The 23,743-nt window shown below is 34.9% G+C and overlaps 2 protein-coding genes across 3 annotated transcripts in view; one reads left to right on the top strand and one right to left on the bottom strand.

Moving 5' to 3' along the window:
• Positions 1–8,872: 8,872 nt before the first annotated feature.
• Positions 8,873–10,460, top strand: LOC120067687 (protein transport protein Sec61 subunit beta-like). 2 transcript variants are annotated; one of them, XM_039019338.2, is made up of 2 exons: positions 8,873–9,012; positions 10,062–10,460. In XM_039019338.2, exon 2 carries the CDS (start codon positions 10,063–10,065, stop codon positions 10,309–10,311), a length of 249 nt encoding a protein of 82 aa, XP_038875266.1. In that variant the 5' UTR covers positions 8,873–9,012; position 10,062; the 3' UTR covers positions 10,312–10,460. The 2 variants fall into 2 exon arrangements, with proteins under 2 accessions (XP_038875266.1, XP_038875187.1); XM_039019259.2 differs by having other exon boundaries at positions 9,012–9,115.
• Positions 10,461–11,296: 836 nt separating this feature from the next.
• The window catches only part of LOC120086028 (transcription regulator), a 30,828-nt gene continuing 18,381 nt past the window's right edge, over positions 11,297–23,743 (bottom strand). Inside the window, exons 27-51 of the mRNA XM_039042432.2 lie at positions 22,734–22,829; positions 22,445–22,597; positions 21,393–21,575; positions 21,072–21,286; positions 20,853–20,985; positions 20,644–20,769; positions 20,120–20,164; positions 19,912–19,989; positions 19,660–19,776; positions 16,564–16,690; positions 16,384–16,484; positions 16,170–16,307; positions 15,989–16,066; positions 15,012–15,158; positions 14,765–14,896; positions 14,555–14,584; positions 14,324–14,470; positions 14,179–14,240; positions 13,674–13,827; positions 13,386–13,577; positions 13,196–13,300; positions 12,472–12,606; positions 11,909–12,145; positions 11,699–11,800; positions 11,297–11,551 (exon numbers count right to left, since the gene is read on the bottom strand). Coding sequence (XP_038898360.1) covers positions 11,402–11,551; positions 11,699–11,800; positions 11,909–12,145; positions 12,472–12,606; positions 13,196–13,300; positions 13,386–13,577; positions 13,674–13,827; positions 14,179–14,240; positions 14,324–14,470; positions 14,555–14,584; positions 14,765–14,896; positions 15,012–15,158; positions 15,989–16,066; positions 16,170–16,307; positions 16,384–16,484; positions 16,564–16,690; positions 19,660–19,776; positions 19,912–19,989; positions 20,120–20,164; positions 20,644–20,769; positions 20,853–20,985; positions 21,072–21,286; positions 21,393–21,575; positions 22,445–22,597; positions 22,734–22,829 — 3,183 coding nt within the window. The 3' untranslated portion in view covers positions 11,297–11,401. The remainder of the gene's footprint in view (positions 11,552–11,698; positions 11,801–11,908; positions 12,146–12,471; positions 12,607–13,195; positions 13,301–13,385; positions 13,578–13,673; positions 13,828–14,178; positions 14,241–14,323; positions 14,471–14,554; positions 14,585–14,764; positions 14,897–15,011; positions 15,159–15,988; positions 16,067–16,169; positions 16,308–16,383; positions 16,485–16,563; positions 16,691–19,659; positions 19,777–19,911; positions 19,990–20,119; positions 20,165–20,643; positions 20,770–20,852; positions 20,986–21,071; positions 21,287–21,392; positions 21,576–22,444; positions 22,598–22,733; positions 22,830–23,743) is intronic.

The following is a 23,743-nucleotide window of genomic DNA, read 5'->3' as shown; positions in this document are numbered from 1 at the left end:
AGGGTCCAATGCCCAGCGCCCATGCCAAGTGGCCATGCGTCGACGCCAGCGCTCATGCCAAACGCCTATGCATCGATGCGGCCGAACGAGCCATGGTAAGTTGATGCGGCCAAGCGCTTATGTGTCAATACGGACTAAGGTATGCGGCGAAGGGGCTTACGGTAATAAAAATATGCGTCGATGGTCGAAGGCATGCGTCTATGGTGCACGAAAAAACTATAGCATATGACAAGGCTATGCGTCGATGGCATGGGCCTATTGCTTGATAGAAGACGGCCAAGAACATGCGATGATTAGGGCCACACTATGTGATAGTTGTAGATGGGTGGACGCATGGATAAAAGAAAGGTTATGTGACAGAGGCCAAGGATGAGATGATCAAAGGTTGCGAGAAGGCACCATTCAAGTGATGCGTCCATGGGCATATTAATTATTATGGATAAACATCCTTAGGCACTAAGTAAATGAGGTGGCGTAAGGATGTTTCATGCAAAAGTGACTCTTATCACTTTAAGTAGGAGGTGGAAGATGGAGGTTACATGCAAAGTTAGAAATTTTACTGGCAAATTAAGGTTAGTACAACTCAAAGCATAGCTGTAAGGGGTTTAGTGTTGGCAGCCTTAAAAAGAGACATTTGTAGGTTGAGTTGTCATAAGGGGGAAAGCTCAGGGTAGCTATAAATAGAGGGGTCGAACGAGAACAGTTTACTCGTGTCATTTCCAAAATCTCGGTGTTAAGAGTCTATTTAGAGTATTAAGTTTAGGTACTCAGGCTGCCAAAATAATTAGAGTTCGAAGGAGTCAAAGTTGCGTTGATGAACTTGGAGACTCGCACAAATGCATAGGCTCGCCCAGCCAATGCATCCATCATAACACAGCGCGTGCCTCGCGTTAGCCCAACAATGTGGCCAAACGTGCAACGCAGCACACACGCCTCCTGCACAAAGCCGGACGGCTCAGCTGCCTGTTAGCATCCCTGCACACACCACGGTTAAAATAACCTCTTAAGGGCTTATTTTGAAGTTTTGACTAAATCTTGAGTAGGGTAAGCTGGTGCTTTTAGTATAAAGAAGTATTTTGACTATTTTAGCATTATTTAGTGATATAATAGTATTAATTGGAAATTTTCATTGAAATGGAAGAAATATCAGGGAAATACTCTCAAAGTAATTTCCAGTAGGAAATCGTGCAAATGGTGAGTGGTTATTAAGATTTATGCATTGTTGTATGTATAAATGCATAAGTATGTACAAGATGCATGATTGTAATGTTATTATGCTTGCCATGATATTGTCTGTATAATTACTATGGAAACTAAGATTATGTCGAAATATATAGTTAGCATGCTTAAAAGGGTACTTGGCGGGAAAATATAGTCGGCTTCGGTGGGCGAAAAATGATAGTCGGTGACAACCGGCGAAAAATATAGTCAAGTTACCTAAGCATAGCTAGAGGGAAATAGTTGCCAAGTCAAGTTACCTAAGCATAGCTAGCGGGAAATAGTTGTCAATGTGCACATTGGCGGGGAAACGGGATATTGGAAAGTTTCCATGAAAAGTATAGCATGTGGTTGGAGGAAAATGCTTGACCAGGATTACACGTGAGCATGCATAGGTTATAATGAAATTTTTGATTATGTGATTGATTTCCCAAAAATATGATTTTATAATTAAAGCTATTGTTATTTTAAAAGGCACCACTCACTGGGTTTATTAGCTCACACTTTTCCAAATGTTTTTCTTCTATTTCCCTCCCCAGGTTGCGAATCGGAGCATTCAGGGAAAAGTCTTTCAACCACCAAACATCGGGACTTAGTAATCTTTCAAGGCACGGCTCAGATTGTGTAATAGAAGAGGATAGGAAAATTTGTCTACATGTAGCAAATTTGGAGTGGTTATTGTAGACATGTTAAAGTTTCTAATAGATAAAGGGTAAACGTTAAATTAAAAATATTGTTTTAGAGTTATATTGGTATGTCTTCATGCTCTCTTCTAAGTCTTGGGTTAAGGCTAGGGAAGGGGTGTGACATCTCACCCTCTCACTGGTCCGAGAGGGATTAGTTTATAGTTGAACTATAAACTATTTGCTCATTTATAGGGATCAGTGGTACTTAAAAAGTTAGATTAACTATAGGGGTAAAACGATAATTTAACCCAGTTGTAGTTACGAGTGATTCTTAAAGGGTCAACTTACTGTTATGATTAGTTATATCCATGGACACAGAAATATATCTATAGTGCGAAGAGTGAAGTTGTGGGTCTTTGGTAGAGTGATCTACAGTTAATGAATGTTGACCAATTTAATTAATTATAATATGTGAGAGATAAAATATTCATATAATATTATAGATTAAAATTAATATGAATGAGATTCATATTAAAACTATAGGTTATAATTAATATGAATGAGATTCATATTGAAACTACAGGTTATGTGAGAGGTTGTTATTCGAATATGATTCAATTTAAATTAAATATATGATATTTTGTTTATTAATCAATTAATTGTTAATTAATTAATATTTACTTAGTTATATATTAAATTTGATTTAATATATAATTTATTTAAATTCAAATAATAACTCTCATTCGGAGTTATTGTGAGTTAGTGAACATGAGTTTTAACTCTCTTTCCAACCAACTCACTCTCACGTAAAATGGGAGAGAGAAGATTTATTTTGTAGAAGTTCCAATCCAACGCATAGATGAGTCAAAAGGGAAAAAGGTTTTCTCTGCATTATTCATCTTATTCCTCAAGAAACCTCTCTTATACAAAATCACCTCTTCTTACCAAATTAAAAAGCCCACACTGAAGGAAACCAGTGAAGGTTCGTAGCGGAAGAGAATCAATCCCAATTTTTATTTTTTACAGAAACCAAATTTTATAGAACAGAACAAAATTATGCATTATATAAATTTAATTTATAGCATGCTTAATTCACAGAAGAATTAGGAGAGAAAAAGGCTTACCCTTGTAGCCAAAAAAATTTTCACGTATTCCTTCAATCCGGATCACGAACCCTTCGTTCTGGATCTCGATTTTCAAAAAAAAAAAAAATCCAGAAAATATAAATGACCACCACCAAAAGGTCAACCTCTGTATTCTCTTAGGAATGAGAATTCCAGAAGTTGTGGGCTCTGTAATTTTGGAAGAGGGGGAAAGATTTTAGAGGAGGGAGAAGAAAATTTTTTCTTCTCTGTTATTAGCGAATTTTTTCAGAGATCAACTCTCAGAGAGAAGAAGAAGATTATCAATAAAAAACTGAACCCTCTTTCACGTTCTAGTTGATAGAAAATTAAGGGGAGGGAGTTGTAACTCCTTCCCTTTAATTAAATTAAAATTAAAATTAATTTGATTATATATATATATATAATATATATATATATATATATATATATATATATATATATATATATATATATATATAATAGTTGTCGGTCTTTAATGGAATAACTAGCAGTTAATAGATGTTGGATAATTTAATTAAGGAGTTTAATTAATTATCCAAGTACCATTGGAGTTTCAATCTATAGGTCCATAAGGTCCCCTCTGTAGCTCAACAGGATTTAATTGATAATTATTTTTGGATTAATTTGAAGTATTCAAATTAACAGAGAGAATTAATTATATGTGATATAATCAATATAATGTATTTGATATATTAGAATATAAGGAAATATTAGAGGAATTTGAATATGATTCAAATATTAATTATATGAATAAAATTCATATAATTAAATTTAATATAAATATGATTTATATTAAATACCATAAATAAGTTAAGAGGAATTAAATATTTAGATATGATCCAAATATCAATTATATGAATGAGATTCATATAAGTGAGTTTCCTATAAATGTGATTTATATTAAATATCATGTATGATTGATAGAAAATACATCTATAGGTTATATTGTATTTGTTAAAATATGTAACTATAGATTATGTGTTATATGGGATATAACATATAGTTTATTTACATATAATAAGGTTGTTATTATATGTATAATTATTATTAATTTTATTTTATTAAATTAATATTAATTAATTAAATACTCCCTCCCCCTAATTTCTCTCAACCAAATACGTGATGAGATGGGTCAAAGAGATGGGTGATGTTCATTCATCTTCCTCCATGAAACACTGAGAGAATAGTTCTCTCTGAAAAAACGAAAAGAGAAGAAAAGTTCTTCTCCTCCCTCTCATCCCCTCCATCTCCTTCCCTCTTCCAAAACCCTAAGGTAGAGCTCACACCTCCTGCCATTCTCAATCCCTAAGGAGAATATAGTAGGCTCCGTTTGGTGGTATCCCTCTTGGAGAAGGAGATCATTTCGTGACTTGTTCGAGGGATTCTTGAATAATAGTCTTCAAAGGTAAGAGTTTCTGAAACCTTAAGTCTTCCTTCATTAATGCATGCTATAATTTATGTAAATGCATATCTTGTTTTTGATTTACTGTAAAATTTACATTCAATAAAAATGGATTTGAGACGATATTGCTTCCGCTCAAGGTTCTCTCCTCATAGAGTTCCTTCAAATTAGTCATCATTGATTTAATGAACGAACCTTGGGACTCTCCCGCGCTTGCAAAGCATAGGCTACGTAGCCTTGTTACGCCAGCGATGAGATGAAAACCGCCCCCATTCAGCCTCGCTTGTTCAAGAGTTTGAGTAGCCCAGTTTGACTCTTTAGCTAAGGACAAGCCAAGCTAGAAATCATTAACTAGCTTAACAATTTCTCTAAGTTTGATCCTTCATTTTAGACCCTAAAGTTCCGCCCAATGAGCCAATAGAAGTGAAAAATTGATTGAGGCAAAAACTAAAACGATCCTATCCATTTCTAGAGTTTGCCTTGATATTGATCTAATGCACAAACCATCCAAAGGGGGACACTCCCAGCGTGCCTCGAGACTATGCAATAAGATCTCATGATGCAAACTAATGAAAGAGATCGTAGGACATGTTGACACACATCCCTCTCCCAATTACTATAAATACTCTCTCCATTTATCTTGATATTGACCCATGCAAACACCATCCAAAGGAGGATACTCCCAAGGCGCCTCGAGGCCAAGCATGAGTCTCACGTTGAGAACATTAAGAGAGAAACATGAGTGAAAATTAATGTATCAGATATATCTTTTTCCTCCCAATGAGTATTTTTTTTTAAAAAAAAAATAGGATTTATTTAACTTAGGAAAAATATGGCTAATTATTTTCACTAAGTGATTTTTTATGTTTGCCCAAAAGTAACACTTACTTTGGATAGTTAAATAATTTTGATTAATGTTCGTTACACTTTAACAAACCTTAATCAACAATTGCATGCTTGTAGCAAATTTATCTCATTCACCTTTCCAGGTCAATTCTCAGGTAGGGGCGTTTCGTTTTCGTCAACTTAAATACCTCACCTACACAGAACTAGCCCTAGACAAAAGTCCCTTATAGATACGTTTGCTATAAATGTAATATTTTATTAAAATAAATTTAATCCTATTAAACTGATTAAAAAGATTAAAATTAATTTCTAATCTTATTAGAAATGTGATCTTAGGTCTATGTGAATCATATTTTAAAACTATTTTAAAAAATGATTTTAATCTAAGGTTTGCATGCAAATCTGAATTATTGATTTTAATTTCTAATTTCATTTAATTATAACTTTTATAAAAGAAATGAAACAAATTAAAATCATTCATTGCATGTTATGACGTACTTAGTAAAGTTATAACGATTATAAAATTACCTAAAGTAGTGTCATGCATTATGTAATTCTATTTCATTACTAAACTTATATAATACTTATATAATAAAGCAAAGAAACAATTAATAACATACAACCATCCATATATACATACTATATATTATAATTCTTATAATATAAATGATGCATGGATATGTTATTAATACATACATGCATATACTATAATAATTATATTATATGATGCATGAGCATACTATAAGTATAAATTCATTCAACTATATATTATAACATTTATAATATAAGTGATGCACGAATTATGCATAACCTATGGTGGGATTTTTACTATATGACATACATTATGACATATAATAATAAATAAGAATCATACATCAAATGCATAATTAAAAAAATAATTATTGGATCGGGATTTGAAACGTAAACAATTAATTAAATTAATATAATACTCATATTATTTAATTAATTAGAAAATATCTAACTATTACAAAATAATAGTCAACCAGTTCGAAGTGAACTAGACCTTGAACCGCTCGAATCGAACCACTCAGCACTCGAACCGGACCCAAAATGCTCAAACCAGCCGAACCGGACGCAAATCAATCGAACCACGAACTAAACCAGACGAGAACCGATTTGTTCTTTCCGTCTCGTAGCGTTGCAACGCTATGGAAAGAACAAAGTGTTCTTCCTCATCGCAGCGTTGCAATGCTAGGGCACAACGTTGTATCGCGGTGGTACAGTCAATACTGTATAGTTGCAATCTCCTTCGTTTTTCCTCTAATTTAGGCCTCATTTTTGCCAGAAACTCATAAAAAACAGCTATGAGTACTTAAAAAAAGTAAATTACAGACTTGATTGCAAAAAATATGTCCAAAACACGTGCATTTACAAATCAATTTTTAAATTAAAACACTAAATACTAAATGGCCAATCCCAAAACATCCAACGATTATAAACATTCAACAATAACATTCATCGTATGAATAAATTGTATAGAATGCAAACCCACCAATTCACTGTAATTCAGATTCTATAAAAATAAGAACAAATTTGGGACCAAAACCTGGCTCTGATACCAATTGAATGGAACCAATGAAGGTATGCAGCAGAAGAGGACTGATCCCAATTTTCATTTTTCACATAAACCCAATTTTACATAACATAACAAAATTATGCATTATACAAATTTAATTTACAACATGCTTAATTCATAGAAGAATTAGGGGAGAAAAGACTTACCTTTGTAGCCAAAAAATTCTTCGCGTATTCCCTCGATCCGGATCACAAACCCTTCGTTCTGGATCTCGATTTCCAAAAGAAGAAAAAAAAACTTCCAGTAAATATAAATGGCCATCACAAAAAGATCAACCTCTATATTCTCTTGGGAATGAGAATTCAGGAGGTGTGAGCTCTGTAATTTTGGAATAGAGAGAAAGATTTGAGAGGAGGAAGAAGAAGAATTTTTCTTTTCTGATCTTGGAAATTTTTCCAGAGATCTCTCACTAACTCTTAGAGAGAAGAAGATGATGATGATCGGTCAAAAATTGAACCCTCTCTCATGTTCTAGTTGAGAGAGAATTAAGTGGAGGGAATTGTAACAGCTATTGACTCCGTTTGCAGCAATTTGTTTGGTTCATAATCTCAGCATCCAATACTTCTTTAACCTAACTATATTATTTATTAAAATCCACAAACTTATTGTGAGGATTTGAAGTCTTGTGGGCAATGATCGAGCTCCCCACCAAAATTATTTTTAATTTATTTGTTTCCTTTTCAAATTTTGATTAAATAAAGTATTTTTCTCCAAAAAAAGATCATTTAAATGGTCTAATTTCCAATGATAAATTTGTATCTAAAGAGAGAATTCTAATTTAACATTTATTATTATTACAAAAAGAAGAAAGAAAAAAGGTCATTAGCCTACACTAGCGACCATTGATTTGGGTGAGGAGGAATTTAAAAAAAAAAAAAAAATGATACCAATAGCAAATGGGTAAAATTGTCAAGTTTGAAAGTTTAGTTATCCAAACTCATAAAACAAGGAGGATTTTCAAAATAGAAAAATATGAAAGAAAAAAAATTACACAAATAGCAAAATTTAATTATAGTTGTGATAAACATTGTTATCAATGTCAGTTTATTAGTGTCTATCATTGTTAAAAACTTATACAAATCTATCATCGATGGATGCTGATAGAAGTCTATCAGCGATAAAAACTGATAGAAGTCTATCACTGATAGAAACTGAAACAAGTCTATCATTGATAGAGGTTGATAGAAATTTATCAATGTCTATAATTTTTTTTACTATTTCGATAAATAATTTGACATTTTTTCTATCCGTTAAAATTTTTCTTAAACAAAAGTGCATTTTTTTTTCTAATAATAATAATAAAATAGGGTGGATATGGAAAATAAATACATTTTTAGAATTCTTGACCCTTCATTTTTGTCTCAAATAGGCCATTGACTTAATCTTTTCTAAAACTAAATTAAATGATTTGGACATTAGTAGACATAAAACTCCATCAAAATTTGGACTTTCAAGAGGTTGACAGTACAAGGAGATATGCTTATTTTTATCTCTTTTTTTCTTGGGCAAAATATAATCCCTTAGATTTCAAGTAGGCGTCTATTTAGCTTTATAATCGATAATTTTAGTGTCAAAATTTTGAATAATGGATCTAAATGATCTTAGACTTAATTGCTAATTGTAACTTTCTGGTTAGACGAAAGATTTTTTTTAAATCTTTTTAAATATCTCAAATTTAAACCTAATAAATTTCTAATTCAGATAAATATAAGTACACCTCAACATTCAACTCTCCAATTAAAAATTCGTTAACTAAATAGACACTTAGTTGTTGAAATTTTAGGATAAAAAATATATTGTCCTTTTTTCTTTGTATATGTGGATGAGTTTAATGAGTGGGGTGATAATAAAAGGACGAGTAGATCTAATACCAAACCATTTCACCAAAAAAAAAAAAAAACGAATTGAATTGAACCGAACGGAACCAGCTAAATCAATTGGTTGGATTTGGTTTACATGAAAGAAGGAAGGCTGGTTGGTTCTTAATACGAGAAAACCGAAAACGAAATATCGTAGAAGGAGAAACCTATGGACAGGACACGTGGTAGGCAGATATTGGCTGGGAATACGTCAAAGACAAGTAGGCCTAAAAATCTATAAAAATTGAAGGGGGGGAAAAAAGAAGTTAGAATTAGCATTCTCCCGACTCGCGATACTTTGGAGGCTGCCGATCCCAAACAACTCTTCAATTTGACTCAGGCAAGTTTCTCTCTAATTTTAAGATCTGCCTCAACCACTTTTATGAATGAATGAATTATGAATCAGATCTATTCTTAGATCTATTCATTCTTCATACAATTAGGTAATTAGGGTTTGCCATTCCATTTGTTGTGTACCAACTGCGATTTTCTACCTGTCTGTTGCGCCCTCGGACTTTAAATGATCGTCAGATCCTGATTCATATATATATATTTTTGTGCGAATTGATGTTCGAATAAATTAGATTGTTTGCGCCTCTTGAGATGTTCGCTTTTTTACAAACTCTCCGATAAGCTTTGAATTTTCTGCAAAGATTAGAACAAAGTTCTATATTACTTTCCATCTGGGGTTTCTGTTGCAAAAAAGATGTTCCTTATTTTTGTTCAGTTTGGTGTTAATTTATGGTGGCTATTATGAAAAATTAGGGCTTGAAATTGTTTTTTCCCATATGAACGAATATTGTATATTGGCTTCTGCAACTTTCCGTGGAGGGCTCTTCTTTTCTTCAATTTGCACATTTTGGTTTGAGGCCTTGCAGGTCTAGGATTTAATAAGCTTCTGATTTCATGCATTATCTGGTACATTGTAGGCATGATCTCGAATTTTGTTTTGCAATTATTGATCTGAAATAGTTCCAAATTAGTCAATATTTAATCTCAACTCATGCAGTATGGCCTACTAATTTGTTTCATTGCATAGTACTGCCTCGCTTTAGGGTTTAAAGATTTATTGTTTGGTATGTTAGAAAAGTCCATATTCATGTCAGTGAAAATTTGGAGTCCTGGCCAGATTATTTTTATCCCACTTTTTTCCTCCCTTCAAGAACGATTATGTGAGAGATTGTTTTGTTAGATAATGAGATATTGATAATTTATGGATTTAAGAAAAGATAGGAAAGGAAAGGAAAGGAACGGAAAGGTTACAATTCCTTCCTGCCTACAGTGTTCTTATTTGATTCAGAAATGTTCAATAAGGGATGTCTTCATCGCTGTAAATTTTTCAATAGTCAGCTTGGAAGTTCCAACTCTTTATACTCTTTGTCAATACAGAATGGCACTAGGTGGAGCAGCTCCCCAGAGAGGAAGTGCAGCAGCTACTGCCAGCATGCGCAGGAGAAGGACAACAAGCTCTGGTACATCTGGAGGGGCAGCTGGAACAATGCTGCAGTTTTACACGGATGATGCTCCTGGCCTCAAGATATCCCCCAACGTTGTTCTCGTCATGAGTATTGGTTTCATAGCTTTTGTTGCCATTCTCCATGTTATGGGTAAGCTGTACTTCGTGCGAAGAGAAGCCTAGTGGGTTTTCCCCTGATAAAGTGATGAATATTTAAATTCAATGCGACAAAAGTTTAATTTTGATCTGAACTCTCTGTCTGTCATTACAGTAAAACTAATTTGGATTTTGTTACTAGTTAGAATGAAAGAGTTTTTCAGTTCTGGTATAAATTAGTTCTTTTGCTACTAGTGAATTGTGATTTACTTATAGCTCTTGAGTACTAAGCCTATTATGAGTTTGCAACAATGAGCACCAGAGAGACTTTCTGGTTAATTCAGATGTAGAATCAGATTTGTTATGGATGACGATGAATTTTCAATGTTTCAGCTTGGGAGATATCCAAGTTTGCAATGGGTTCTTATAGTTTTGGTTTCCATTCTTTATGTAGAGTCCCTTGAAAACAGTAACTGCAAAATTACTTGCACTACCGGTATATGAGGGCACTACTCTTCAAAGCAAATAATGTGTCAAAATAAACCAATAGGGATACTTTGAAACTTGTTCAATTTTAGCTCACCTATTCCAACTATTCGGTTCTAGTGATCTTTAAATGAGGCTTCACTATTTTCCGTTTGCCTATGCATCATGTCACATCTTTAAGTTCCAAGGCAAATTTACACATATTTACTTGAAGTTGAACAATTTTTTTTATGATTTTCTCATAATGTAGTTATCCTTCCTTAATTGAAAGATGATTGAATTTCCATTTAAAGAGATTGCAAGTATTTCACATTAGTATTGCCAGCGTAAATTTTGGGGAAGGATGAAAAAAATTAATAGAACTGGCTGGGAGGCCATAACTTCGTTACTGTGTTGGATAAAACGTTTTCGCTAAAATTGGCCGTATGATTAATTATCCTGCAAGGTTGATCAACCACAGATTGCAAAATTACTGTTACAGTTTTGAGTTTAGAAATAGGGAAAACACAACAAAAGGTTGTAAACAGAGATGGGGCGGAGATTAATGCATGTAAATCGCAAAAGAAGGCTTCGTGCCAGGCAAAGAAATTCGAAATCATATTTCAACTTTCAATTGAGCAAAAAATATTATTTACATTAACATTGACTACACAATCGTTAAATGGGAATAAATAGTCTGTACAGTGATAAATTAGTGGGCCGTGTCAGGTACCCAGTTTTGAACCATGTTCTCATCTGCAGATTTTGGGCCACCGCAGGATCTAGAGACCGACTCGAATAGCCTTTCGATATCTGGTGCACATCTTATGAAGGACCGATTCCAAAAGTTATATCTTGGATTCTGAAAATATTACATACACGGTCGCTTAGTATATAGTTTTTTTATCAAATAAAAACGCAGAGAATTGTGGCAATCGTTAAAAGTTTAACACCTACTGGCAGAACAGTTCATTTGAAATATGAACAATGGAAATGGTTGGAATTTTACCTTAATAAGCTCAATGAATGTAATCAGCAGACCCCATGGATGAGGCCGATTAACAATGAGGCGTTCCAACAACACTCTTGTTATCTGCTCCTGAATAATTTCCTGCACATGTTACAACCGCACTTTACTTTTAACTAATGTCACTTAATATTAATCAATGGCAGTTTCACCAGGCAAAAATGTATGAGATCTGCGAATGTAACTTATTACCTGAGTTGACTCCGCAAATAGGTATAGGAGAACAAAAGAAAAGTAATGAGTGTGCGTATTTGGATAACGAAGTTGGTTTGCAACGGCATTGAGGAAGAGGTAACGCCCTTCAGTATCCAACTCCACAATCAGAGTCTGGAAAATATCAAGAGCAGCTCCCACCAGGAATACTGCTAATGTAACAGTATTAGCAGTTGACTGCGCATGAGGACTTCTTGCCTGAAGTTGTTGGATGGCCTGAACAACATTTGTTAAAAGTAAGCGTGCTAATTCAAGCTTTCAACCCATAAACAAACCCATTAGCATCTTTGAAGTACAAAACAGAATAATGAATCAAAACCATAAATATGAAGGGAAATCCTAAAATTCGTTACATGCTAACGATGTGCAGAATGTACAATTGAAACACACCGATTGAGAGAAGTAAAAGAAACAATTTCGACACCATTTCCAATCACTTCATGCTCATGTTCCAAACTACAGAGCTAGTGCTAAACACTCTACCAGCATCAGGCAAAGATAATACCAAGTTAGAACGGTATGAAAGGTAGAAAACCAAGTACCTGCATCCCAACGTAAAGTACAAGGGAGTTGATCAAAGGCACATTGTAACGGGTCCCAGCAGAAGCAGCTTCACTGGGAGGAAGTAGCAATTTCTGCTTCAGATCAGCCAGAAACGAGGATCCCTGTTGCCTAGTCTGCAGGGGGAGGAAAAAAGGGAAACATGAGTAATGCAGGTATAGATAAGGAAAACATAGTATACAAGAACAATGGAGATAATGGATGGACAGCCAACGGAAAAAGATGTCCAAAATAAAGAATCAAAATTTTATTTAAAAATAATAGTAGAAGAAAGGCCTATTGGCAGTTCTTTCCCTTCACGATCTTTCTTCAACTAGTAACAAAAACGAAAAAGTTTGTTTCTTGTTCACAAACGAAAAAAGAATTGATGCAACTTATGAAGCCTTTTTGCCGATTGTTGGGGTTTGTTATGAGTTATGCTGTTTTCTTTAATTCTTTTTGTAAGAGGCATTTTTTTTAGAGCTGGCTGTTTAGTTAGGCTTCATATCCTTTAGCTGCAGGTTGTCAAGGAATTAGTTATTCCCTTCCACACCTTTAAATAGCTGTAGCTAGGCTGAATAATTCATTCATTTAATAAAGAATCTTGGACTTCTCGATCACTCAACCACAAGAATCGAGTACTGTATTGCTGTTTTATTTGAACACACATGTGAAACCAATCAATTTTTCTCCCATGTATAAATAGTAAAAGCCAAAAGAAAATACCTTGAGGTACTCATCTACATCAGCCTTCATCTGCTTTGATTTAAGAGCTCCATCCACCTCAGATAGAATACGCGGGGATTGATTGATTTCCGCAAGCAAGTCAATCTGCATGTGATGAGAACTTTTTAGTACCTTGCAAGTCAATTTAGTTTCCATAATCAAAATGCTCGCGAGAATATGAAGACTAGACCTTCAAATTGGGAGTGGATGGATCTGGAAGTCTCATATTTCGCGGAAACGCACTAAGGATGATATTCCGCATCTGAATGCAGCTAGGAGGAATCACATCGCAGAAAGTAAAATGATAGTCACATAGAAACTCGGGGAAATCATGAAGTAAGACTAGCAACACCCTAAGAGTGCCTTTATAAAGAAAATGAACCTGCAAAATTAGATGAGAGAAAATAAGTGCCTCCGTACAAAAGAAATGCTCTGCCAGTAATGAGACGGAAGACTGAAAAAAATAAGTAGGGCAAACCGGTGGTCCAAGTTCAGCATTCCGCAAAAATGGCTCCATGAATTGAAACATGTCTACCAGCAAACGCTGGATGTAAGGCCAACCCTTCTGACTATTCCCAGTAAGCATCTTTGGCATAAAACTTCTATGACTAACCAACTCAAGCCAAGCATAGCTGGTGAAAGTATCACAACCCAGCATTAAGTAATTGCAATCATAGGAAATTAAAGAAAAGAACAAAACGTGTCTGTGCAATCACAAATGCTGGAATGAGAAAATAATATACATTTTTGCAAATTTATTTTGTTAAGGCTGCCACAGCCTATTGAATTATGTTTTTTTTTTTTTTTTGCAACTTTTGGTTCGGAAATGAGAAAATAATATAAAAAGTTTATAAAGAAAATGTTAGCTTTCACTCATAAGAATTGGTACCACTAACGATCTAATTACAAAATCTGATTCCCTATCCATTGATTATTTCCTCGGCCAAAAATCAAGTGAGGAAAGGCAAAGAACAGACACTAACCTGAACGCTGGAATCTTAAGAGGATGCAAGGCATGAAATGCATTAGCAAAAGCTGTCAATATCTGCAACAACGTGGTAACCTCACAATTTAGATTATTCATGAAGGAAAGAAAGAAGCAATGTTCAGGGAAAAATGATTTCATACCTGAAAGTTGGCACCGTCAACAATAGGTTCTAGAGACCCAAGGTCAGGAAGCCAGTTAATAAACAATCTAAAATATGGTCTTGGATTAAACGATCCTTTCTTCTCCTCGGCATCTTTCTGAATAAATCTTACAGTCACTGCCAGAATCTGAAGCAATACAGAATAGAATTACTAAGTCATGAACAAACAAGCAAAATAAAAATACGGCAAATTAATTTTATAGCTCATTACCCTAGATAAAAGAGCAGTTTTACCAGATCCCTGAAAATGAAATAATGGAACATGTCAGAAGCAAATTAGCTCATGGGAGAAGTGCATATAACAAACCTCTATTCAAGAGGATGACAATACATATACACATACACATGTATATTAATCGCAAAAGGGCCAACAAAGCAGACAGGGCAATATTTTATAAAGGCTTGATGGATGTGTGCTCACCTTCAAGATCGAAAATACAAGCTTGGCATAAATGTCAATTGCAAGGAAAGAAAGATTCTGTATTTGTTGTGGTGATTGTAATGCACCCGAGTTAATTACTTCAGATGATAAGCAATGTGCCACAGAAATTTCCTACAGTTCCAAGCATGCAGTGAGTTGGCAAAAGAAGAATATGATTCAACACTTAACACACATTTCTTCCAAATTTCAAAAACAAGAACAAATAGAAAAATAAATTAAACCATACCGTGAGTAGGCGGAAAAAACGATCAGTCATATCATCCCCTTTCAGAAGTCCATTCTGATGTAATTGTAATATGAAATGGTTAAATGCGGCATCATTGGCACCCGGTAGCTCACATATTCGGTACCATTCAGCAAATAGTATTGATACCTACAAGTACATTGAAGTTTGAAATCAATAGGTGGTACACCTGTCTTTCTCGTCTAAAAGGATGCCTCTTAAAAAAAATATACGGTGTAGAACTTAGAATATCCTCAGTTGTTTCATTTTTCCAACAATAATTAACCAATGGATTAGCAGTATTTACATTTATAAACAAAAAGACAGAGCTTTCCTGCATTTACTTGGGAGGGTAAGATTCCTAGACCCAAAGCCCAGACGTGGATCCAAAACAGAGACAAGATAAGACATGGTTACAATTATACATAAGCTAAGACATGGTTATGGCGCAAGGGAACATTAATTATAATTTTTTTAGGCATATATGACTGTTTACATTCCAGTGATGTTGGCCTTAGACATTTGTTAAGTTTATGTACTCTCGTAGGAAAGACAATGTAAAAAAGAAAATGATGATGTATGCAATAACGCAAGGGTCTTTTTCTAATAATAGGTCAAGAGGTTAAAAGATTAATGGTTTATTTCTATTAATAGGATGCTTTATATCGAAAGATTCAACAAACATCCAGAACTCACTCAACATTTTTCTAAATGGTTCAGTATCATGTAATAAACTAGGAAATTTGAAACCTTAATATTTCTGCATTTATATATTTAATAATATAAGTTTGATATTTACACCTTTTTTAAAACTACTTAATGACGTTTAGATCCTTATGGAGTAACATGGATATTTTACTCTTAAACTAATGTCTACAGTTTCAAACAGTTCTTGTCTCATATAAAAGCTCTGAGAGCATTAAAAGATGATATAAAAATGCAATCGTGAAGTGGGATATCATAAAGGATAATCAAGTTACCTGATCACGAAAACCAGCTGGATCTTCAGATTCAAGAATACTAGAATCTTCTCTGTTTGCTATGGAGTGTACAGGAGCCTGTTATAGAAAAATGGCAAAAAACTGAGGAACTGAAAACACACACACACACACACACACATTCCTCCTTGTTATAGTAATTATAGCATTCTTCTTAAGAAACCTTCTTGTCTCTGGCAAGTCTAGCCTTATCCTCTTTCCCAACATTAACCCCAGATATAGCAGCCATACTAGCAGCAGGATTCTTGATTATCTCAACCAGATGTTGCAAAGGCTCGGAAGATCCAGGTTTTGCAGCAACCTACAAATTAAACGAGAAAGAAGCTTTACAAAAGTACCGAGGGAGTGTCCTCCAGTAAATCTGATAGAATACAAACCTTTGCTAATGCATCAACAAGATTGTGAAGTTCTGAAATTACACTCGATTCATCCACAACCAAGGTTTGGAGGAGGGATATAGCAAACTCTGTTGCGGCCTCTGACAAATTGCTTAAATGGTCAGTTCATACTGACACCAAGAAAAAGAAAACATTAATGAAATTGATACGTTCACTTACTATTCCTGCCTCCATCAATTAGTTTTGCCATATGAACATTATACTCTGCAAGATTTAGTAATTCACTGCGAATAAGGCCAAGAGTAATCTCCTTGTTGTACTTCCGTTCTTCCTCGGAGTAAATCACCTGTAAACAATAAAGTTGTAGATGAAATGACGTAGCAAAGGCTGGCTTTAGAAACTAAGAGTTAGAAACAGAATAAAACAGATATAGTGAATTACACCTAATACCACAGGGAAAATGTTAATGCATGAAGAATTTGGTATATAAATATACATACATATTTATATACATGTATATATATATGTGTATATATATATATATATATATATATATATGTATATGTGTGTATATGTATATATATGTATATGTGTGTATATGTATATATATGTATATGTGTGTATATCTATATATGTATATGTGTGTATATATATATATGTATATGTGTGTATATATATATATATATATATATATATATACACACACATATACATATATACACACCTCTGCATTTATATAGAGGTTGTTCTACACATTAGGTATGCAGATTGTTCTACATGTGAACGAGAAAACCCCCGGGAGGGTAGAAGTATAAGACAAAATAATTAATAAAATAATACAAAAATCTATTACAGCACATAGTTTATATCAAAAGATGAGTGACCCCCAGACGCTTGATGTTCGACTGTTGGAGGGATCTTTTTGGAATTTTGAAGTGGGGTGCCATTCTCAAATAATTTTAGAAGTTGTCTTGTTCTCTCTCGGCTGCTTTGCATTGCCCCAGTTGCTATCATAATTTTCTATGGGTGTTCTTTGTCATAGTTTTTATTTGTTCTTTTTTTTTTTTTTTTTTTGATAAGACAATTTCATTGATGAATGAAATTACAAAAAAGAGAGAGGAAGAAGCCCCGTACCAAAGGAGTTACAAAGACATCTCCAATTAGTCAAAAGAGAATCTTCATACTCTTCCTTGAAAAAAGGAGAATCAAAACTATAAGAATGAAATAATTTTGACAATTTATACCAGGAGATAGCAATATGAACAACATGATCCATAAAGAAATCATAGTGCTGAGCTCTGTCGTTGAAGAGGCGGCTATTACACTCAAGCCATACCGACCACAAAGAAGCTCAATGAGCTGTTTCCAAAGGATACACTTCCTGCCCTTGAAAGGATGACCTTCGAGCACAAGAGAAAGGAAGTGATTGGTGTCCGATGGAAAGGCCACAGACAAGCTGAAAGCATGAAGAATGTGGTTCCAAAACTGAGTAGGTAAAGGGTAGAAAATGAAGAGGTGGCTTTGAGTCTCGTTGTCCTTACAAAGGGGGCACCAACCAAGAAAATCACCATTGAAGGAAGACAGAGCTGAAGCTTATCGTGTGCAAGGACCGCTTTGTGAGCAATTTCCCACATAAATAATTTTAATCTTTTTGGGGTAGTTGTTGGACCAAATAGCTTCAGTAGGGCCAGCAAAAGCATTACCACTGTTGTGGTGCCTAAGAGTAATCCAAGATTTAGAGATTACCCCAGACGGATCGGGCTTCCAATACCATTTGTCATCAGATTGTAGGGGCTAGTGGATTGTGAGCAGAAGAGACAGATCAGCCCATTCAACAATTTCCAAGTCATTGAGATGCCTACGAAGATGAAGATCCAACAGCCCTCCAAAGTGTTCCAGAGGTCAAAAACTGTGGCCTCCTTGGCAAGGGATAGAGCAAATAGATGAGGGAAGGCTATATGAAGAGGCTGGGTGCCCACCCAAGAGTCGAGCCAAAACGAGATAAGAGCGCCCATCGCCAAGAATAGCAGCTGCATATCAATCCACCAAGGGTTGAAGGCTAGACAAGTTTTTCCATGGGCCTTTGGAAGTGGACAAAGAGTGGGATCCAGCTTTGTTATCACAGATGGAGGAGCCATACTTGGTAGCAATGGCTCTTCTCCACAAAGCATGTTTTTCCATCCAAATCCAGTTTGCAAGGAGACTCATTTCTCAATTTTATATTGGTGATCTCAAGTCCGCCATCAATTTGGAGGAAGAGTGACAAGATCCCATCAGACAAGGTGAAGGTTGGTACCCTCCTCTTTCCCTTTCCAAAGAAAATCTCTATAAAGCTTTTCAATCATATGCACTTTGCTAGGTATTTTGAAAAGGCAGAGGTAGTAGGTAGGGAGGATTTTTCTATCCAAACTGCCTGATCGTCAAAGTGGAACTCTTTGAAAAATTTATGGTTGTGTGTGTGTGTGTGTGTGTGTGTGTGGTGGGGGAGGGCACTCAGCCAGGTTGAAATGGTTTTGGTGATCCATGAAAGGGTTTGCCAATGTATTGAAATAAAATAGGCTCGATTTTTTGTTGTTTCGGTCAGGCGAACACAGGAAGCTCTGTAACGGTCGTCGGCTTCAATGGAGAACACATTACGATCGATGGTCACGGAGGATGGCTTGGGGGGACACATTATGACGAGGTTGGAGCAATGGAAAGTGTTGGAGAATTATGTTAGCCGAAGTAGGCAAGGAGGAAGAGAAGGGTGGAGGGGAGGGGAGGAGAGAGAACGGAGGATTTTCCATTTTTTCCGTAGTTTTATGTGTTCTCTTTTCAAGGCATACTTCTTATGTATTTTTTCTATATTGCGTTCTTTATTTTGCTCATCTTTTAGCTCTCTTTTATTTTTTTTCATTTATTCAATGAAAAGTGTTGTTTCTTGGTTTAAAAAAGTAAGCCCATTTATTTAAATATGTCATCCCTCATTATTTTTCAATAAAAACTCACATAGATATTACTCAGTATAATTATAAGATACCTTGTATAACAATCCACATGTAAAAATATTAATACAACAATAGATAACAGGAACAAATACTAAATTTAGGTACCCACCCATTCTATACAACTCTCACCAACTTACCCTCTATCTTTGTGCCTTAAGTGTGGATATATATATATGTGTGTGCATGTATATCCAAATAAAGAAATTAAGTAGGTAAACAAAGATAAGAGCAAGGAAGAAAATGAAGAAAAAGTAATGAAAGTAAAAGGAATATATGGTTTCCAGAATGCAACCCTATTTGGAACAATGAACTTTATACTAGACCATACCCAGCTAGTAAGCTCCTTTACAACTAGCTTGCAAACATCACGAATGGCAATCAGAATGGCAAGATGGGCACCAACATGGAAAGTGTTTGATGCATTGTCATATAAAACTTTAAACACCTGTATCATAAATGTAAATCCAGAATGAGGGAGATAAAACAGCATAGAAAGTATTGAAACAATCAATAGACAAACAAATGAGGCTAGAAAAAGAAAATGTCAACCATCTCTTAGTTCAAGACAAAATTAAACAACCTTTTGAGCCACAGCAAGAGCAGCTTCATCCCGACTTATACATCTTAGTATGATCTCGGGAACCTCGGCAATGACACCCTAAACAGAAATGAGTTCCACAAAGATTTAACTTCTGAATGCCAGACCCGAAGAGTCACTTGTTGAATACACAAAACTAGATTTCAAAGGCCCACGGTGATAGAAGTGAAAAGGAACAAGACAATAATACCTGGAATTCAGCTTCCCGAGCCTCATTACTAACCAAAGCCTCCAACTGACACAAAACGTTAGGGCAACTTCATAAGTTAAGTTAAAATCCAAAAAAAGCATAACAGCGATGTTGCAAAAATTAAAGGCCGATTGCTTTATTCCCATATCAATGGTCTCCAGCCGCTCAGTTTCTGTTGCATGCAGGCCCCTTTCTTTATACTATTACAGGCTACATAGATGATATAACACACAATAAAATGCAAAGAAAATTGAAGGGATATAAACCACTCAAATCACCCTTCTCCATATGTCTACATCCCCTAAACAATCCCCTTCATGACACAGGTCTACGTTTAAAGAAAAGAGACCCAATCAATGGAAAGGTAAAATGCATCTAAAGAAAATAAAGCAAGCCCTTATCTCTCCTGTACTCCAAATGAAAATACGATGTGGTATAGACAAGCAATATTCCATAGATAGAACTAGGTTAACTGGAAATGGACATTTAAGCAACAACAGTTGAGACTTTAGAGCAGCGACAACCTTTTGTGAAATAACTTGGAATTTATCCAATGCATCTCTGGTGGTAAGTGAGGGTTCAGACATAGTAGTTGCAAGCCGATCAGTAGTGATTGGTGAGGGCAATGGTTGGGAAGAGGATCCAGGTTCCTACAAATATGAACACATAAAAAATAAGACAGAATGTCACTTCAGTACCACTTATTCTTGAAAAATAAAAGTAGTTGACCGACCTTTATATTGTCAGAGGCGTCAACTGAATGCAGCTCAGGGGCTGAAGCAGCTGAAGGGAAAGAAGGAACGACCAAATCATTTTCCGGACCTCGTACACCAACACCATCAGCAGCAATATGCCCTGGAGGTGTACTGAGATATTGCACGGTGGGAATGATTAGAGCAACTAAATGTGCATATAATTGAAACAATACAAGACATTAGCCAATCTACAAAACCTTAGTTGGGGCACAGAGGCAGGGTCTACAGCATCATCCAGCGACCGAGATACTCCTTCGAGTCCAGTAACAAGTCCAGATGTGTATCCCAAGTTCAGTTGTCCCGATGACAAACCAAATTGATTACTCAAACCAGTAACACTAGCTGTAACTGAAGAACCAGTAGATTGTGCAGCTTGGCTATTTTGATTTTGCAAGGGAAGCCTAACAAAATCCTGAAGGATATCCAAAAAAATGTTACACTCTTGTACCGTATCTTTTAAATTGTTTGTCCTTTTTTTTGTAAATATCAAAATTACAAGCAATGAAAATGCTGCACACCTCATAAACTCGCTGTTGTGAAACGGACAGATGCCCTGGTTTAGGGCGGAGAGCCTCAGGCACAACACCAAGCGGTCCTTGTGCATACATGCCGGTGTCAAAAAATGTTGTATTAACACCGTCTCGATGCTTCCTTCTTAAAGAGAGTTGTTGAGCTATTTCACCGTCAATGGTTTGTATTGCCTAAAAAACACCATAATCAAAAACAAAATGTAAATCACGTGGTATATAATACCAGGAACATAAGTCAAAAAAATATATTCTTCAAATATATTGCATGAAAATTTCAGATGGCGCCCAAAGTCAAATCAACATAAGTTAGGGATTGATTGGAAGTACTTTTCTAAAGAGAGGTAAGAACTTGACAAAAAAAAAAATAAATAACAAGAAAAAAAATCAAGGTTGCAACTTAGAAACCGTAAGTATTATTCAAAGGCAAATCAATTTTTAAAACCTTAAGTACTATGTAGAGTACAAAATTAAATCAAATGGCAATAAAAAACATTAAAATGAAATTTAAACAATTAAAAACAAATGCCGATTGTTATTAAAAAAAAGAAAAAGAAAAAGAAATACACAAGTATGTGCGTGTAAGCTTGACATAATTTTCGCAGCGCAATGCACTCAAGGCATCCGTTCTCTAAAAATAGAACTGCCGAACATAGAGATGTTACAGATTCCTTTTTCAACAATTTTGTAATGCTTGGATTGTTAACAAATCTGTCATACTATACTCACATCCTCAGCGAAAACTCGTATAACTTGATAACCTTCAGCTACTTTTAAATCTAAAAAAACTCAAAACAAAACAAAAAACAATACACATTGCTTCTAGCTTAATTGATAAAATACAAGTTCTGGGTAAGTATATACACACATCTTGCATTTACAGGGAGCAAGCAGTATGGCATGCTAACTTAATATAATCAGAAAACTTGGAAGGGAATGAAATGTTAATATACCAACACCAGATACCTACCTGCCACCAATATTGAACTGTAAACTAATCCCAAAACATCAAGACCAATGCACAATTTCAGGATTTTACTGACCTTATCCGTAGCAGCCTGTTCAATTATTGCACAACCAAGATCAAGGTTATCATTTGTAACGAGCTGAACAGCTTGCTCAAGCAAGTCAGTGGCAACACCCAAATTCTGAAGAGAACTTCTGAGTTGACTTGATATTGAACCTCGTAAGGGTTCCTAGAACAAATAAATCGTACTAAAATGATTAAAAAGGAAATAAAAACAATATGAAATAATCAACCATATGGTTTTGAAATAAGCTCCACAAGATAAAAATTGTATCATCTCAAAAGTACAGTATAGGATGAAAAACCTTGCAAGTCACGTGTGCTAGACATCCAGCCAGACTAGCAACCATCAAATGCGCTGCATTAAATATTCGGGTCTCATCTGATTCCATGGCATAATCCTACCATCACAGATTATTCAAATAAATGGAAGGAACAAAAATAATGAAAAAATATGGAATACACCAAAAAAGTTAATCATAAAGAACTCAAATACACACAACAAGTTCAAAAATTCAGGACAAATAAGGTATCCATCTAATTCGCCAAGAAAGAACATTTAAGAGGCACAAATGAGACTTCCTACCAAAACAGTGAACAATGCAATAGTTGAATTATTTGAAACATCAAGGAAAACACTATAAGAACAGATAATAGAAGCTCGCAGATGAATACATACGAGATAGAGTTTTACACAGTTGAGCACTTCAATTAAAAGATAGCAAATGTGCTCTGTTTTTTGAACGAGGAATAAAAATAACAAAAACGACACGAATGCTTAAAAGATACAAACTCCTTAAAAAATAAAATAAAAACAAAATTAGTAAGGACTAGTAAAGGCATTTCAGTTTTAACAGAGATGAGAGTTTTACGCAGTTGAGCACTTCAATAAGAAGATGGCAAATGTGCTCTGTTTTTTGAACGATGAATTAAAAAAACAAAAAATAAAAACGAGACTGATGCTTAAAAGATAGAAACTCCTTAAAAAAATAAAATAAAACAAAATTAAGGACTAGTAAAGGCAATTCAGTTTTAACAGAGATAAAGTATTACACAGTCGAGCACTTCAATTAGAAGATAGCAAATGTGCTCTGTTTTTTGAACAAGGAATAGAAAAAATAAAAATGAGACTAATACTTAAAGATACAAACTCTTTAAAAAATAAAATAAGCTAAAAACAAAATTAGGAAGGACTAGTAAAGGCATTTCAGCTTTAACAGAGATTTGCAAAGACAGCCAGGGTGCTCTCATCCAACAGTAACTTCATAAGCCAGGCAGGTATAGTAGCCAAAAACAAATGAAAAGAACTTCCTCA

Source organism: Benincasa hispida, chromosome 1, assembly GCF_027475165.1.
Source record: "Benincasa hispida cultivar pf3 chromosome 1, pf3_genome.v1.1, whole genome shotgun sequence".
Lineage (NCBI taxonomy): Eukaryota > Viridiplantae > Streptophyta > Magnoliopsida > Cucurbitales > Cucurbitaceae > Benincasa > Benincasa hispida.
Note: the sequence above shows the minus strand (reverse complement) of the source record. Positions and strands in the feature narration are given on the sequence as shown.